Consider the following 15,130-nt stretch of genomic DNA (forward strand, 5'->3'; position numbering starts at 1 on the left):
TGCTGCTGTACTGAAAACGGTAGAGAAGAAAAAGACATGGTCATATTAGGTGGCTTTCCTAAAATCTCATATAAACAGAAGTGAGACTACTGGAAATTGAATTTAGGCCTCCTGACTTGCTGTTGCCCATATCTCTGAGGACTAAGTACATTTCCACAATTTAAGTGCAAAAAGTCTGGTTTATGGGACCAGGGAGCTAAATTCTGAAATTATTGCCTTTTGTGTTTGAATCTCTGTATGTTTTAAATAATTTTGTTTGTTTATTTAATTGATTTTTATTTCTGTTAATAGTCTCTATAATGCCTTTTAAATTAGAAAAAGATGGTATTGTATGAATTTGGTTCATTGTTAACTGACAGTTTTCCTCATCGAAAACAGACCAGTGTGATCTATATTAATTCAAATTCTGTGTTACAGTGATTTTTGTAAAAGATTATATGGAAAAATCAGATATGATACAAGAACGATTATTGACTATTTTTTGCAGTCGCAATATGGAGCTTCAGTTTGTGCCAAGCCTGAGCTGCCCCTCTTTTACACTCCCATCGATCTGGTGGACATCAGCGTGGAGATGGCTGGACTGAAGTTTCTAAATCCTTTTGGTCTTGCGAGTGCAACTCCAGCTACCAGTGCATCAATGATTCGAAGAGCTTTTGAAGCTGGATGGGGTTTTGCCCTGACCAAAACTTTCTCTCTTGATAAGGTAAGAAGATATTTTTGAAGTCATGTTTAAATCTCTATCATGCATTTTAATTAGAGTGTAAATATTATACTGGCAAGATTGTCCTGACCAAAAAATAAGTTATTCAATTACTGGATAAGACTTATCATTACAAGTTGGTTTTTATTCTTTACCACTCTTTCTGTCCCATGGAAGGGCATGTATTTCTCATTTTGTTTTGTCTAGGAAGCATCAAAAATATACATATTATTAAAGTGATTATTTCATTTAATAATCACAAACTCATGAATCCTTATTTTGACATTAATTATTTTTGTGATTTCTGGATATGTGTGAACAAGCTTATGCTTCTTATGCTACTTATGCTATGCCTGAATTCAAAGTTAGATTATGGATTTGGTCTGTACATAATCCTGGGACCCAGTTCATGTCAAAAAGAATCACTCAGTGTACCTCATTTGTTCTGGTGATAGGATTTGTCTTGAATTTTTATATACAGAAACTTGTTTTTAAAGTATATATACCTGAGTTTAATTTGACATCATGACTTGGTACTTATTTCATAAATGGCCATACTTAGTAGAAAATAAAGGACATATTATGGTTGGAATTAATTCTTTAAACTACACAAAGCATATAAATTCATGTTTTTAAAGTAGAATGAATTATACAATAGAAGGTTGCATCCTTATATGGCTTTGAATTAGAAAAGCACAGCAGAATTTAACATTCATAGACCCTTTATTGATAAAATTTTAAATGCTAAATCTATTGATGTATTTAGTTAGTAACTGGTAGTTAGTAATAATTAATGTATAAGAATGTGTGAATCTAGTGACTGAGAAAAGTGTATCATTATTTAAATCAGCTTTATCCGTAGGCAAAGAAAATAATAGAGAACAAATATGCCCCATTAAGCACATTCTCTCCTTCTTTCTCCTCTTACTAGGATCAATAGCTGGCATTAGTATGACTAAAGCATTACAGCTGTCTTATTCTGACAGCTTTACAAGATGCTATGTGTAAGTGTGATAAAATCTAGAGAATTCTCAAAAGTTAGAAAAACTAGAGCATAAAAAGCATCATAAATGTTTTTATATTTAAGTAGCTAAAAGGAGGTGCTTTTTCAAATAAATTGGCTGAATATTTAGAAATACTTTGGTTAAACAAAGTGTAAAAATAAACAATTTACTAGATTCAGCTTTAGAATACCATTAATTGTTTACAGCTTTGTAGAACATTGATAGTATATTTGTCTTTGTTTCAATTCCTCCTTTAAGAATAACTCGCAAGCTGTAATCAAATGTTTAATCCGTTGAGAAAAACTGAGTCTCTGATACCATTTAATGACTACATTAGTTACACTGTTTTAAAAATTTTATATGCAAACTGAAATAGGTGGCTGATCAGGTATAAGTGAAAAACTGTAGGAAAAAAAAGTGTTTGCTTTGAATTTCCTGTTTGCTTGCAAAAAAATTGAATTCTGATTAATCAGAGACATCTGTCTTTACTCTGTTGGTGACATGCATTGATTTGTGATGCTGTCTCTTTCAGTAACCTAGGAGCAGTTGCTTTTATTAGGATCACCAGCAGAAATAAATGTGGAAGCTAACTTCCTTCTAAACCTCCAATTTGAATTTAATCTATCAATTCACAAGTCTGTGATGCTGGTTCAAAGGGAGAGTAAGGAACAAATGCAAATTAAATTTGGCATATAAAACATAATGTTGGAGGTTTTAGGAAGCTCTCGGTTACTTACTTTGATGGTGGATACAACACAATATTTGTACAGACTATTTTAAATGTATTTTTGCAGATTATAATGACATAAATAATGATGCCACATTGGGCTTATATAATGCCATTTTCAACAACAATTGTTTCCCATACATGGTTTTGTGAGGTAGTCCGATTGCTGCATTGAAATTTAAGGTTTTTGTTTTGTTTTGTTTTCTTATATTGTCCCTAATTAGTGATTAAACCTGTTGTGAATGTGAAATTGTCTTATGAGCGTCTGTGCTTTCTTACTGATGAAATGTTTTAGCATCCAACTCAGTAGATATAAACATGTTTACCCCACAGCCTCTTACTAAAGGTACCTATTAAAATATTATAGGTACTATACATTTGTGTGACATTATAGCATACCAATTTAGATTAGCCTTATTATAATTTATTATGCCAATTCAAGAATCTACTTAAAATGTATTAAAATTCAGAATCTTGACATTTTAAATTTGGATGCTCTCAATATGACAAAGGTTATTCTATGGAGTTTTGTTATCATATGAAATATTAATATTTCACAATACAGTTTTGATGAAGTACAATTTGCCGAGCCTGCATATGATAAAGAAATTAAATGCTTACCAAGGGAGTTCAGTAAAAATTAGAGCCCTGCCTGAACATCTGCTGGAAATTTTATTATCCTGTCCTACTGACAGGGTGGCTCCCTCGTTGTTTTTCTAGATTGACAGCTGAATATTGCACTGATTTCTGCAGCAAATATGTTTAGGTGAACTTTGTTTCCCTTTTTTTATTTTTTTGGGAGTTCGGAACATGCTTTTGATTTTCATCCTATACTTTTTTTATACTCTTGACATTTGTAGATGCCAGATTGAGGTCTAATACGCTGTAGCAAAGATAGACCATTGACTTACAGTGAAATGCCAGTTGATATCTCAGTAAACAGAAATATTATTATTCTTTACTGTGCAGTCTGTATAAAAGCTGTACGTGGTTTCTTTAGGGAGGCAAATGATCAGATTTTTAATGTCAAATATAAAAAGATCTGTGTTTACTTTTGTGTTAAATAACATCAAAGATGGCTTTTATTAACAATGTTCTTCCTTCCCAAATCAGTCTTCCCTGGAATGTCCCAAAATACGTAGATTGCCTTTCTTGAGATTCTGTTTATGTCTTATAAAGATGATATGTAAAATATCATCATAAAATGATATTTAAAATATAATTATAAATTTTTATATATAAATATATATTGCATTCATGTTTAAATTTAAAAAGGTGGGAGAGAAATCAGTGTAAAGCTTAATTTAAGCTAAACTATGACAAACCAGAGAAATGCTCTGTTTAATATTAAAATCATTTAGACTTCACATAAAAGAAACTCATGACCTGTGTCCATATTGTACTGATAGGAAATAGATAAAAATATTTTATTTTTGTTAATTATGTCATAAATTTTGTTTTCTCAAGCCTCTACATTTTATACGCTGCAAATATGTAATCTATAACTGCGGGTTGCATATATCTTTATCACTGCATAGATAAACTCAGAAGTGTTTATTATTCCAAATCAAATTCAAACCTAAGCAAAAATTCACTTAATTTATAAACTATCTAATATAGATATTAGGATAAACCTGTGATAGATTTTTAGTGAGAAAATATCTTGAATGCATATATTTTGTTTTAATAAGTATCAGATGATTAGATAAATAGGTACACATATAGTGAGTTTTTCAACATAAAATGCCAATACTTGAAACTGAGAAGTATTTAAGGTTCTTCCATTCTTTTCTTTGGAACCAAATATCGATAGTGGCTTTTTCCATAAAATATAACCTATACCACATAATGCTTAGTGTACAGGAAGAGTTTGATAAATGTTTCATAAATATTCGTTGGATAAATGAATCAATAAATGAATAAATAGATTTTTGGCAAAAGCATATTGAGTTTCTTTTTTTTTTTTCAGTCATATGAACAGACAGTTAACACATGAAAAATTGACTATTCAAGTATTGATCTCAATCAAGGGAGAAAAGGCCAATTTAAAATTTTCATATCCCATGTTGCTTTCTGTAGTGCATCTATACATGTCTGAAAATGAAAATGTCAGTGAAGTTTTAAATGTCTGGGTAGCGTTTCAAGACTTAAGAGTTTTTAAAATATAGGGACTTTTTGAGAAAACAGAATAGGGATTGCACAATTTTAGGAAGGGAGATAAAAATCATCGGACCAATTCTGAAAGCTCATGTGTCAATAGCTATGACGGAATAAATGTAACTTGTTTTTGAGTGCTTTTAGCAACAAGGGATATGCTAGATCTTTATGGCAATGCAGCCTGTCATAGCTATGGGAAACCTCATTTTAGGAATAGCTTTTTTTTTTAAGATGTTTATTTACTTATTTATTCATGAGACATAGAGAGAGGCAGAGACACAGGCAGAGAGAGAAGCAGGCTCCCTGCCAGGAGCCCGATGGGGGACTCAATCCCAGGACCCCAGGATCATGACCTGAGCCAAAGGCAGATGCTCAACTGCTGAACCACCCAGGCATCCCTAGAATATATTTTTTTACTGACCCCAAATTGGCCTTTCTCATAAGTTCCATCTATTTTTTATAATTCTGCCCTCAGAGATACCATGGAATAAATTAGTCTAACTTCTGAGCATAAATGAATTGTTAATTTTTAAATACGGTGTTGTTGTTTTTGTTCCAAGTAAATAAATACCCTACAGAAAGGCTAGCAAGTGTGGAGAATAAGTGACATCTAGGAAAAGTAACTTTGACCTGAGAGACTCCAGTCTCTGTCCAAAGCTGCTTCTAAATCACTATCTTGCACAAGTTGTTTGATATTATACATTGTTGTTGGAATTTTCATTATTATACACATAATTAACTATCATTTATTGAGTGCTTATAAAATAAGGAGATGCCCAAATGTTTTTCAGTTTTTCTTTGAATCATCATAATATCTCTATTAGATAGTATTAAGTTTTTTTTTTTTTCATGCAAAATAGTAGAGTGAGGAAGTTAAACCAATTGCCCAGGACTTAGAACAATGATTCTTTATTTGTTCACAATCTTATACATTGGCAATTTGGCTGAGTTCATGTGGGCAGTTCTGCTTTACATGGTGTCTCTTGGGCTCATTCATGCATTTTCAGTAATTTGGATGCCTAGGAACTGGCAAGATGGCCTCGTTCATACATAGGGACTCTCAACTGGAGTTGCTATCGTTGCTAAGCAGGCTAATTCCTTCTTTCCATCTCTTTCTTATCTCACTTGCCTCGTGGTGTCTCATCAAGGAAGCTAGGCTGGGCTTGTTCACAAGGTAGCAGTGCTCCAAGAGGGCAAGCGTGGAAGCTGCAAAGCCTGCGGAGATAAAGACTGAAAAGTCACACACTGTCATTTCCACCATACTCTTGGTTAGAGCAAATTACAAGATACACTACACGTTATATTGCAGACGTAGTAAATACTATCTGCTTATTTATGGGAAAAACCGCAAAATCATATCACAGGTGGGCATGCATATAGTATGGAAGGGTGATGACAAGCCATTGTTGCAAACAACTAATTCGCCCTCTGGTCCCAGTAATTCATATCCTCTTACAGGCAAAAGGCATCCACCCCTTTCCAAGGAACCAAAAATGTCATCCGTTGATTGCATTAGGCTCAAAGTTTATGATCTTGTGATCTATATTAAGTTCAGATGGAAACGGCCTTGGTTAGGTTCAACTTGATTTATTCAGGATACTGTGAACTAGAAAGACAAGTTTACTATCCTCTATCCACCCAAAATATAATTATACAGTCCAGAGAACCACAATAGGTAGATATTCTCATTCAGAAATAGGAGAAAAGGAAGGGATTTAGAAATCACTGTCCACAGCAGTTTTAATATCCAGTTGGTCACGTGTTGTCAGAGTCCCTTGCTCTAAGGATAGGGGGTGTTCTTTGAGTAGGACCCCATTCTGCTCCCTGATAATGATTCCCTAACCCATTGTTCCTATCTGCCGTTTGGCTCTGTCCTCCGGGATCTTATACTATCCTCTGAGTTGTGTTTTGTTTCGTTTAGAAATGGCCAGTGATGGCCATTCATGTCAGTTGAATAACTTTTTTTACCTGTTTCTTGCCATAGAAAGTTAAGAACCCCTATTCTCTTTCTCTTGCCCCTTTTAGTCCTAATTCTTAGTGCTGTCATCAGAAAACTTTATTTAAAACTTTTTTAATCTACTAAGGGCTGACTGCATGCCCTAAAGCCACATTCATAATGTCTCTTTCTGAGACAGATTTTTCTCCATTTTGGGTATGTCTTCCTGCTGTAGCACAATGTCCTTAAGATTCTTAGAATCAATATTGTCTACCTGAGAGAATCTACTAGGACCTGCTTTAAATCTTTCTAAAATCTTAACAAAGGATCACAAAGCAACACTCTTGATATGATCTTTATCCTAAGATCATTTCTTACTTTGAAAATCTTTTCCTCCCAGGGTAGAAAAAATACTAAGAATAGTTTTATTTTTTAACATAACAAGTCCTGGGCCCTTTTGCTTTGCTCTAGGTTTGCTTAGTAAATTAAATATATCGTTCTATAGCTATTTTCTCTCTTACAGTACCTTATTATTCTTGAGTAGAAACATCCAACTGACACTTTCAGTGTTTTGTCTAGAGATTTCATTAGTCAGATCCACACATGCATTATGTACATTTTCTATCTTCTGAATTATCACCAGCGATATTCTTGCCAATTGTGCTGTCACTCCATAATACAGGCCACCCTTTTCTCAGTCTCCAATAACAATTTTCACACTGCATTTCAAGCCTCCACTAACAGTTTGTTCACCATTTTTCCAGCCTTAACTAACAGCCTACTCTTGATTTTCCAAGAGAGGTCTCTGCCCCCCTCTCATTTCGAAAGCCAGTGCCACATGTTTTAGATTCTGTTATGCTAGCAAACATAAGCAATTTCTGAATTACTTATCTATTGCTGCATATCAAAGCACAATTTAATAGCTTAAAACAACAAGTAATCTGCTCTTGGTTCTACGGTTTGGCAATCTGGTCAGGGCGCAGCTGAGTAGGCTTGACTTTGCCGCATATGACGTTAGTTGTTCTCACTCATGCGTTTGCAGTTAGTTAAAAGACTGGGTGGCTGCTGGTTCTTGATGGCTTTATTCACATGCTTGGGACCTCAGCTGGCATAACTGGGCCTGGGTCTCCATATGGTCTCATCTTCAAAGAGACTGCACTGAACTTGTTCATAAAGTGGCTATATTCTAAAAATGCAAGAGTGGAAATTGTGAGTCTGAGGCTCAGAAGTTGCATGATATAATTTCCACCCTTATTCTGTAGGTTAGAGCAAGTCACAGGGTCAGACCAGGATTTGGGAGCATGGAAACTCCTCCTGCCATTCACAGGCCTACATCCACCACACCAGGATGAGCCAATGTCTATTTGATACAGATTCAGATACTTTTCTCTATATTATATTTTCTAATTTTTCCTCTCTGATTCTTATTATTTTAAGTCTTAATTGAAGGCAGTTTAATTCCATCAGTGTTTGGCAGGGACCTGGAGTTCAGGTGAGCAGGTGTACTAAAGGGCCTTCTATCCTCTACCTCAAACAGAGTAGCACCTATGATTTTATTTCTACTTTGCTTTTATGTATAATGTCATGGAGAGAGACTTTTGATTTAAAACCTTCTGGGAGTGATGAATCACTAAATTCTATATCTGAAACCAATATTACACTGTATGTTAACTAACTAGAATTTAATAAAAACTTGAAAAAGAAAAAAAAAGATAGCAAAGCCTTCTGGGAATCCACTGTCAATCCATTGTCAAAAGCCAATCTTCTGTGCCAATTTTCTGTAGCCACACTGGCCCTCTTTCTATTCCTCCAACGTGACAAGGGTCCTCCCTCTCTTAGCCCATTTTGCTAGTGTTTGCTCTGCCTGGAATGCTCTGCCCTCAGATCTTTATACATATAGTTCTTGTTTCTCTTTCAGTCCTTAGATCAGAAATTACTTATCAGAGGAGTCTTTGCTGACCACTCAAAACTATGTCTTCCTGTGCCACATTTCCCTAGTTGTTTTTGCATTTTGTTTTTCTTCAGTGCACTTATCACCATATGAAATCACCATTCTCTGGATCGCATACTTGTTTATTTGTTTATTTTTTTTGTCTTGGCCATTTGAAGTAAGATTTATAAGAAGAGAAATGTTGTCTTTCTTGCTCACTACTGTATGCCCAGTGCCAAGAACTATGTCTGGCAGATAGGAAAGGTGCAATACATACTTGTTAGATGAATGAATAATTATAGGATTCTAATTTGAACCACAATTCCACATGACAGCTCTTCAGTTACTTGGAGACAGCTCTCATGTCCTATCAACAAGCCTTTTCTTTTTCCTTTCTAAATAGTCCTGTTTTCCTTTCTATAATAAGGTTTGCAGACTTTTTACCATGTAGGTTGTCTGTTCTCCCATGTGGATTTCAAGAAACTTGTTTCGATCCACATTATCTTAATTGAGAGGAAGTTGCCTACATTTGCACATATTGTTAGCACCTATCAACCAGACAGGAATTCAGGAATAATGTTGTCAGGACTATAAATGCTAAAAATAATATTTGGAGCTGCTAAGAAAAATTTCACAAATATGTTATGTAATAATATTTTAGAGCTTGGGTAATTCTCTTTAGATTATAATACAAAAGACTACACTTTACTCTTGTAACTCATTTTAAAAGGCCTTATTAGAAATAAAGATCTGAATCTTTTTAACATTAAGTCAAACTGATTTATTGTTATTGAGTTTCTACATTACATTATGATGAAAGTCTATGAAACAATAAATGAACAACTGTCCAGTGCATTATTTTCCCTGTTACAGTTCTAGCTTCAAATTTGGTGCATAATTAATTTCTACTTATCATGCAGTATTGTTCTCATGGTATATACTTATGCATTAACAAAGGAGTTATAATTATTTAAAGAAATTCAATGTAAACTTCTCATCTGGGAGACTCTTAACATTCTAAAACCATAAGTGATCTCCATGTACTAATAGTTTGATTTTCACCTGGTTAAGTTCTGTAATTGTTGCTTAGATTTATTGTATTGAAATTATTAAAATTGACTCATCCTCAAATTATAAAGAATGGGTTTATTAAAAGGCTACAGTTCACATGTAATAATCCTATGGGAGATTTCATCCAAATGCTCATTCACTTTAAGGCAATGTAGCAAGCTTTTCTATGAATCAACCCTGATCGCATCAACAACAAAAGAACATGTGTATCCCTGCATGCCCATTTGTATGTATGCTTCCGATATTGAAACTAAATCTTGCAAGTTAAAATGTAATAAAAATACATTTCGCCTTTCCCCAAAGTTCTAAACTAATCATTGTTTTCAGCCATGTCATGTATGCCAGACTTTGTTTAATAGAAAATATAGATTATGATGTTTCCAAACACAGGTTAATGCACACACTTCTAATATTAACTATAAATCCTTTAATTGTAGCCAAAGTAATATTTTTAACCAGGTATAATATTAAAGTTATTTAAATTGCTCCCAATGTTTTTTACCTTTTATTTTACAATTGGGCTAGTTTACTATGAAGCAGACCAGTCAATTTTCCAATATAATTATGTTTTCACCTCTTTTCCATTTCAGGCTGTGATTTCACACTTGTTAATTAGTTAATCATTTTGGTAGAGTGGACAATGTGAGACTCAAATAGACTTTTTAATAATATAAATTGACGTGCACAAGTTTGATTTGGGTTAGCAGATAGAGGAACCTAACCTGTATTGCAAAATACTTTTCAACTTTGGGGGTTTTATTTGTTTTGTTTTGTTTTTTTAAAAGTAACCCATGTCAAGGTTAATGGAAAATCCTTGTAATTATTGCTAGTGGAAATTTTCATAAAGTCCTGCTGGTTGAAATACTTATTTTACTCTTATCCTATCTCACATAATTCTTTTTCAGATTTTTAGTGTAGTCAAAAATATCCATATTCTGGCTATGTTTAGATGATACAGGCTTGGTTGAAATTAACATGGCTTGAATCCCATAATACACTCCTTGCCTTTGTATTTTCTTCATTGATATTTTAACAAGATTCTAGTCATTACTACTTAGGGATATTCTTTATCCTTCATTAAAATACTTTAAATACAAAACCCAGTGATTACCTCACAGCCAAGTTGGGTTTTTTTAAATTTTATTTATTTATTCATGAGAGACACAGAGAGAGAGGCAGAGACATAGGCAGAGGGAGAAGCAGGCTCCCTGTGGAAAGCCTGATGTGGGACTCCATCCCATGACCCCAGGATCATGGCAGACGTTCAACCACTGAGCTGCCCAGGCATCCCTCACAATCAAGTTTTTATTAAAGACATACCTACATCGGCTGTTTTGTTGTAAGACTTACTCAGTTTTAAATCGCAGTTCCCTCTGTGCTGCTGCTTCTTCCGTGACTTGCAATCGGCTTCCTATTCAATTGCCACTGTTTCAGAAATGAGGTGTCATTAGAGGCTTAAGGAAGTGACTGCTTTTTAGAGAAATATTCAGCCAAAATTCCTTTTCATATGCCAGTTACCTTTACTTACTAGACTTCTCCATCTGCTTGTTTTACTTCACAACACTGCTCTTTTTATCCTGCTCTGTTTACCCATTTGTAAGTTTTTCCATGGTATCCCACATACTTGGAACAGTTTATCATTCCTCTTCTGCCAACTCACCCTCAAAGTTAAAATTTATCTATAACTATCACCAAGTAAAGTGTCATTTAAGTATATGGCCTAGACTAGATGTATCCTGAGAGCTATTGCTAATGTCCTTTATATGCCCTCATTTTTTATCTCATTTACCCAACAAACATTTGTTAGGCAGTGATCATTCATATAGAGTGTATCTGTGTGTGTGTGTGTGTGTGTGTGTGTGTGTGTGTATAAATGGTCTTCACTCTAGGAAACTTAGAGTATGCACCAAAAAACAGAATGTTGACATAAGGCAACAGAGATTCTTAGACTAAAAATGTTATTTAATAGGCAGTATTTTCCTCCAATTTTTAAAATGATTTCACATTTAAGCTTCATTTTTATTCTAGGCAGGAAGGATAGCACATGGACATTCATGGTCATGAGAGTGCCATGCATATTTAAGATTCAGCAGTTAAATCTTAAGTAATATTCAGCATATGTATCATAAGGTGGTATAAGTAGCTGGAGAGATTATGGGAAAAGCCTGTTAGGCTAGGAATTTAAATGTGATTGTATAGACAACAGGAAACCTGAAGAGTTTTAAGCAGAGAGATTATTTAATTCAACTTGGAATTTGCTACTAGTCATAATGTAACTCCCATCACCATCATCATCATCAGTAACAACAACTATTTCTTCTCATGCAGTCTTCTTTTCTTATTAAACCAGTCTAATCACTAGGCTTACTATGTTTTGTGTCATCTATGGCCTTAATTTTACCATTTTTTCCTCCTTAAGATGATTTCTTCTCCTACTTAAATATTAAAAGGCCATTGGCTATGTGATTCTGGTCCTCTGTGGCTGTTAACCAATGGTTACCTTCTTCTCAGTCTCTGAGTTTTTATAAAATTTTACTCAATTTACATAAGATAGAGTGAATTATTTATGTGTTTGTTTCTTTATTTCCTTCTTGAATGTAAGCCCTTGGAAGGCAAGTCCTTTGACCTTCAGGCTTTGCAAATTAAGGAACTGGAGAAAGTACATGTTGACCGACTCTTTCCCTGGTCTAATCTGTAAGACAGATGTGTCTTGGAATGCAGTGCATTGTTTAGCAATATTGTGAATATTAAGTCAGTAAATATCACTATTTCATGAACAACTTCACTTTTTTGGATAAAAATAGTTTTGTACAGCTATTATATCCTTATTTAGGAGATGTATTTTTAGGCTCTTTTTTTGGGGTGCTGTCACGTGTTCTTCAAAAATTCCTCCCATCATTAGGGTACTCTCTGCTATGGCTCTTTTGAATCTTTGGTTATAACTTACTCCCTACACAAATCCTAGGAGCCCTTGAGTTATTTACTTTTTTTTTTTTTTTCTGCTGAGACCTCTTTACCTTTGCAAAGGTCCCTACTGACTAGACCTTAGAGTGACCTCACACTACCTTATTTTATATGGGTCCCTTAACTGGTCCACAGGAAAATTTTTCATTTCCTTTGCTCTGACAAATCTTAGGAATGCAGACTTGTCGAAGTATAGTTCCATCTCTTTTAATTCATTTTTCAGCAGCAGACAACCCATGCCTGCCCGTGTAAACCTATCAAACAGTGCTGTACACTTTACTCTCCCCCTCCAAAAGGAAAAATAAACCGCAGGGAACACATATTGAGTATTCTCAGAATCTCTTGAGGCTTGGGGACAGCAATGAGACTCAGAACACATAGTATGATCCAAAGAAATCATCTTAATCTCTCCAGCATCCCCAACTTTTATACCCTTATTGAGGAAGAATGGTATAAGAATTCCTTAAGCAGATATTTTTCTTGTACTTGGACACTTCTTCAAGAGGAGCATTTATTTTGGTAATTTATTTCAATTTCTCTCAAGATATCAGCCAAAATCTACATTTTGATACTCTGTTATATTACTAGCATCTATCAAACTTTAATTATTGACATTAATTACATGACAGCACATTATAAAAATTTCTTAAATTTTATAAAATTTCTCATACTGAGGTTTTTTTTTCTATATTTTGTGGATCATCTAATTGATCCCTGAAATTCCATTTAACGTGACATCAGAATTGTTTTAGTTCAGGTTCTTCCACTCACAGACTGCCAAGATAGGATTAGACGTGCAAGAATTTTATTAGGTGAAATACCTGGGAAAGAAAATATAGAGGAAGGTGGAGAAAGATGGGAGAGTCATGAGACAACAATAGAAGTCTGGCCCCAGGTGAAGGATAGAGGAAGAGAGCTTGAGTGGAAGCATCCTAGAGTGGCTTGCATCTAAGTAAGTTTCAGTGAAATCTTTAAAAAGTCCTCAGGTCTCAGGAATGAGCTCACCTTAGTCTCTCTGTCCTGTTCAGTCATTAGCTGAGGCCTGGGAATGTAGTACAATGCAGCTGAAGAATTTCAGAGCAGGAGAGCTGGGACCCTTGCTCAGGCATTCTCTGTAGTGGTAGTACTGTGAGGTTCCCGCAAGGCTCCTTGGATTTTCTGCCATAGCCACGCATAAGGTGAGCAGCCACTTAGTGTGTGGTTTTTTCAGTGGGTGAATAAACAAACATTGCATTGTATCTTGAAATCCTCTCTGGATCAATATGAGGAGAGATGGTATGGCACCAAAGGTAAAGTGAATTTATACAAAGAAAAGTATGTATTGAAAGAGAAAAATGAGATTGCATGCAGAAGGCTAGAGGGGTTGTTTTACCCTAAATTTTCAGTCATGGTTTTCACAGCAAATCACAGTAGTTATTATTCAAGTATTACAACTGTTTCCCTTTATTTGGAAGAAAATGTTGAGGGTCATTCTTTCCTAAGTAATGTGAATGTCAATAAATTACTTAACTTCTCTAAACCTCAGCATGCTCACTAATAACACAAGACAATACCTGCTTTCCCTTTCTTAAGAGTATTCTAGCAATACTCAGTTTGAATTTTTAAAAAATAGAAGATATAAAAATGATTTGTAACATGTAAAACACTACATCAGTAAAAGTTATAGTTATTGTTCCCACAATCTGCATACCAAGGTAAAATGTTAGTAGTTATGTAATCTTTTATTAAACCATTTAAAATCATGTAATTTTGGCCTTTTCACTTAAGGACCATCTTCACCTGTACCACCCACATCCAAGCCCTCATCATTTCTCACTGAATACTCTATCAACCTCCTACAAGAGCCTCCCTATTTCCCCTCTTGTCTGGTCCTGCATTCCAACCTCCTGACCATGGCTTAGGTGGTCTCTTACAACATAAATCATATCATGCCCCTCCTTTGCTAAAAATATTCCAACAGCTTCCCATACCCCTTGAAATAAGATCCAGAATTCTTGTACAGTCACTTTATCATCTGGCTGCTGCCGATCTCTCAGGCTTCATCTCATTCTACTTTACCTTGTACCAAGTAACCTGGAGCCATAATGGCCTTTTCTCGGTTGCTCCAATAAGTCAACCTCATTCTCACCTTTATGAACTGTTCCCTTTGCCTGGATTCTTCAGACCTTTATTTTCAAAGAGAAAAAAAGAAAACGTTGTTGCTGGTGGAAACGTGTAAATAATACAGGAATAATTCTGTTGTAATAAGTAGTTTATACTTATTGCAGTTTATCAGCTATCAGGAAATGCTGATGACAACTAACTCATTAAACTATGAAGGGATGGTCACATGTTCTTCCTTTCTGTTCCTTTCCATTAACAGGGGATTTTATGACTTTAAGTCATTCAATAAAATTCATCTTCTTTAATATTTCTGAAAGGACAAAGGTAAAGAATTGTTCTTCCTTATAGCTATTGGGATCTCTTTACTTACCAACCATAAAATCTTCAGAAAATGGGAAGTATTTTATAGGGGTCAGAAATTTCACTGCAAAGAGCAATGGATGTTATGTGACATACACATAGGCTCTGAGAAGAATGTTTTTTAAAATATTCATATAAAATTAGTAAGTGTTAATGTAAATGTTAAAACACCATGTTG

At 34.6% G+C, this 15,130-nt stretch overlaps 1 protein-coding gene across 2 annotated transcripts in view; it reads left to right on the top strand.

Annotated features, from left to right (window-relative positions):
• DPYD (dihydropyrimidine dehydrogenase) overlaps positions 1-15,130 on the top strand; it is a 798,071-nt gene that overhangs the window by 414,117 nt on the left and 368,824 nt on the right. For both annotated transcript variants that reach the window (XM_041748593.1, XM_041748594.1), the window contains one exon: positions 488-703. In XM_041748593.1, the coding sequence (XP_041604527.1) occupies positions 488-703 (216 nt within the window). The remainder of the gene's footprint in view (positions 1-487; positions 704-15,130) is intronic.

The sequence above is a fragment of the Vulpes lagopus genome, chromosome 3, assembly GCF_018345385.1.
Source record: "Vulpes lagopus strain Blue_001 chromosome 3, ASM1834538v1, whole genome shotgun sequence".
Lineage (NCBI taxonomy): Eukaryota > Metazoa > Chordata > Mammalia > Carnivora > Canidae > Vulpes > Vulpes lagopus.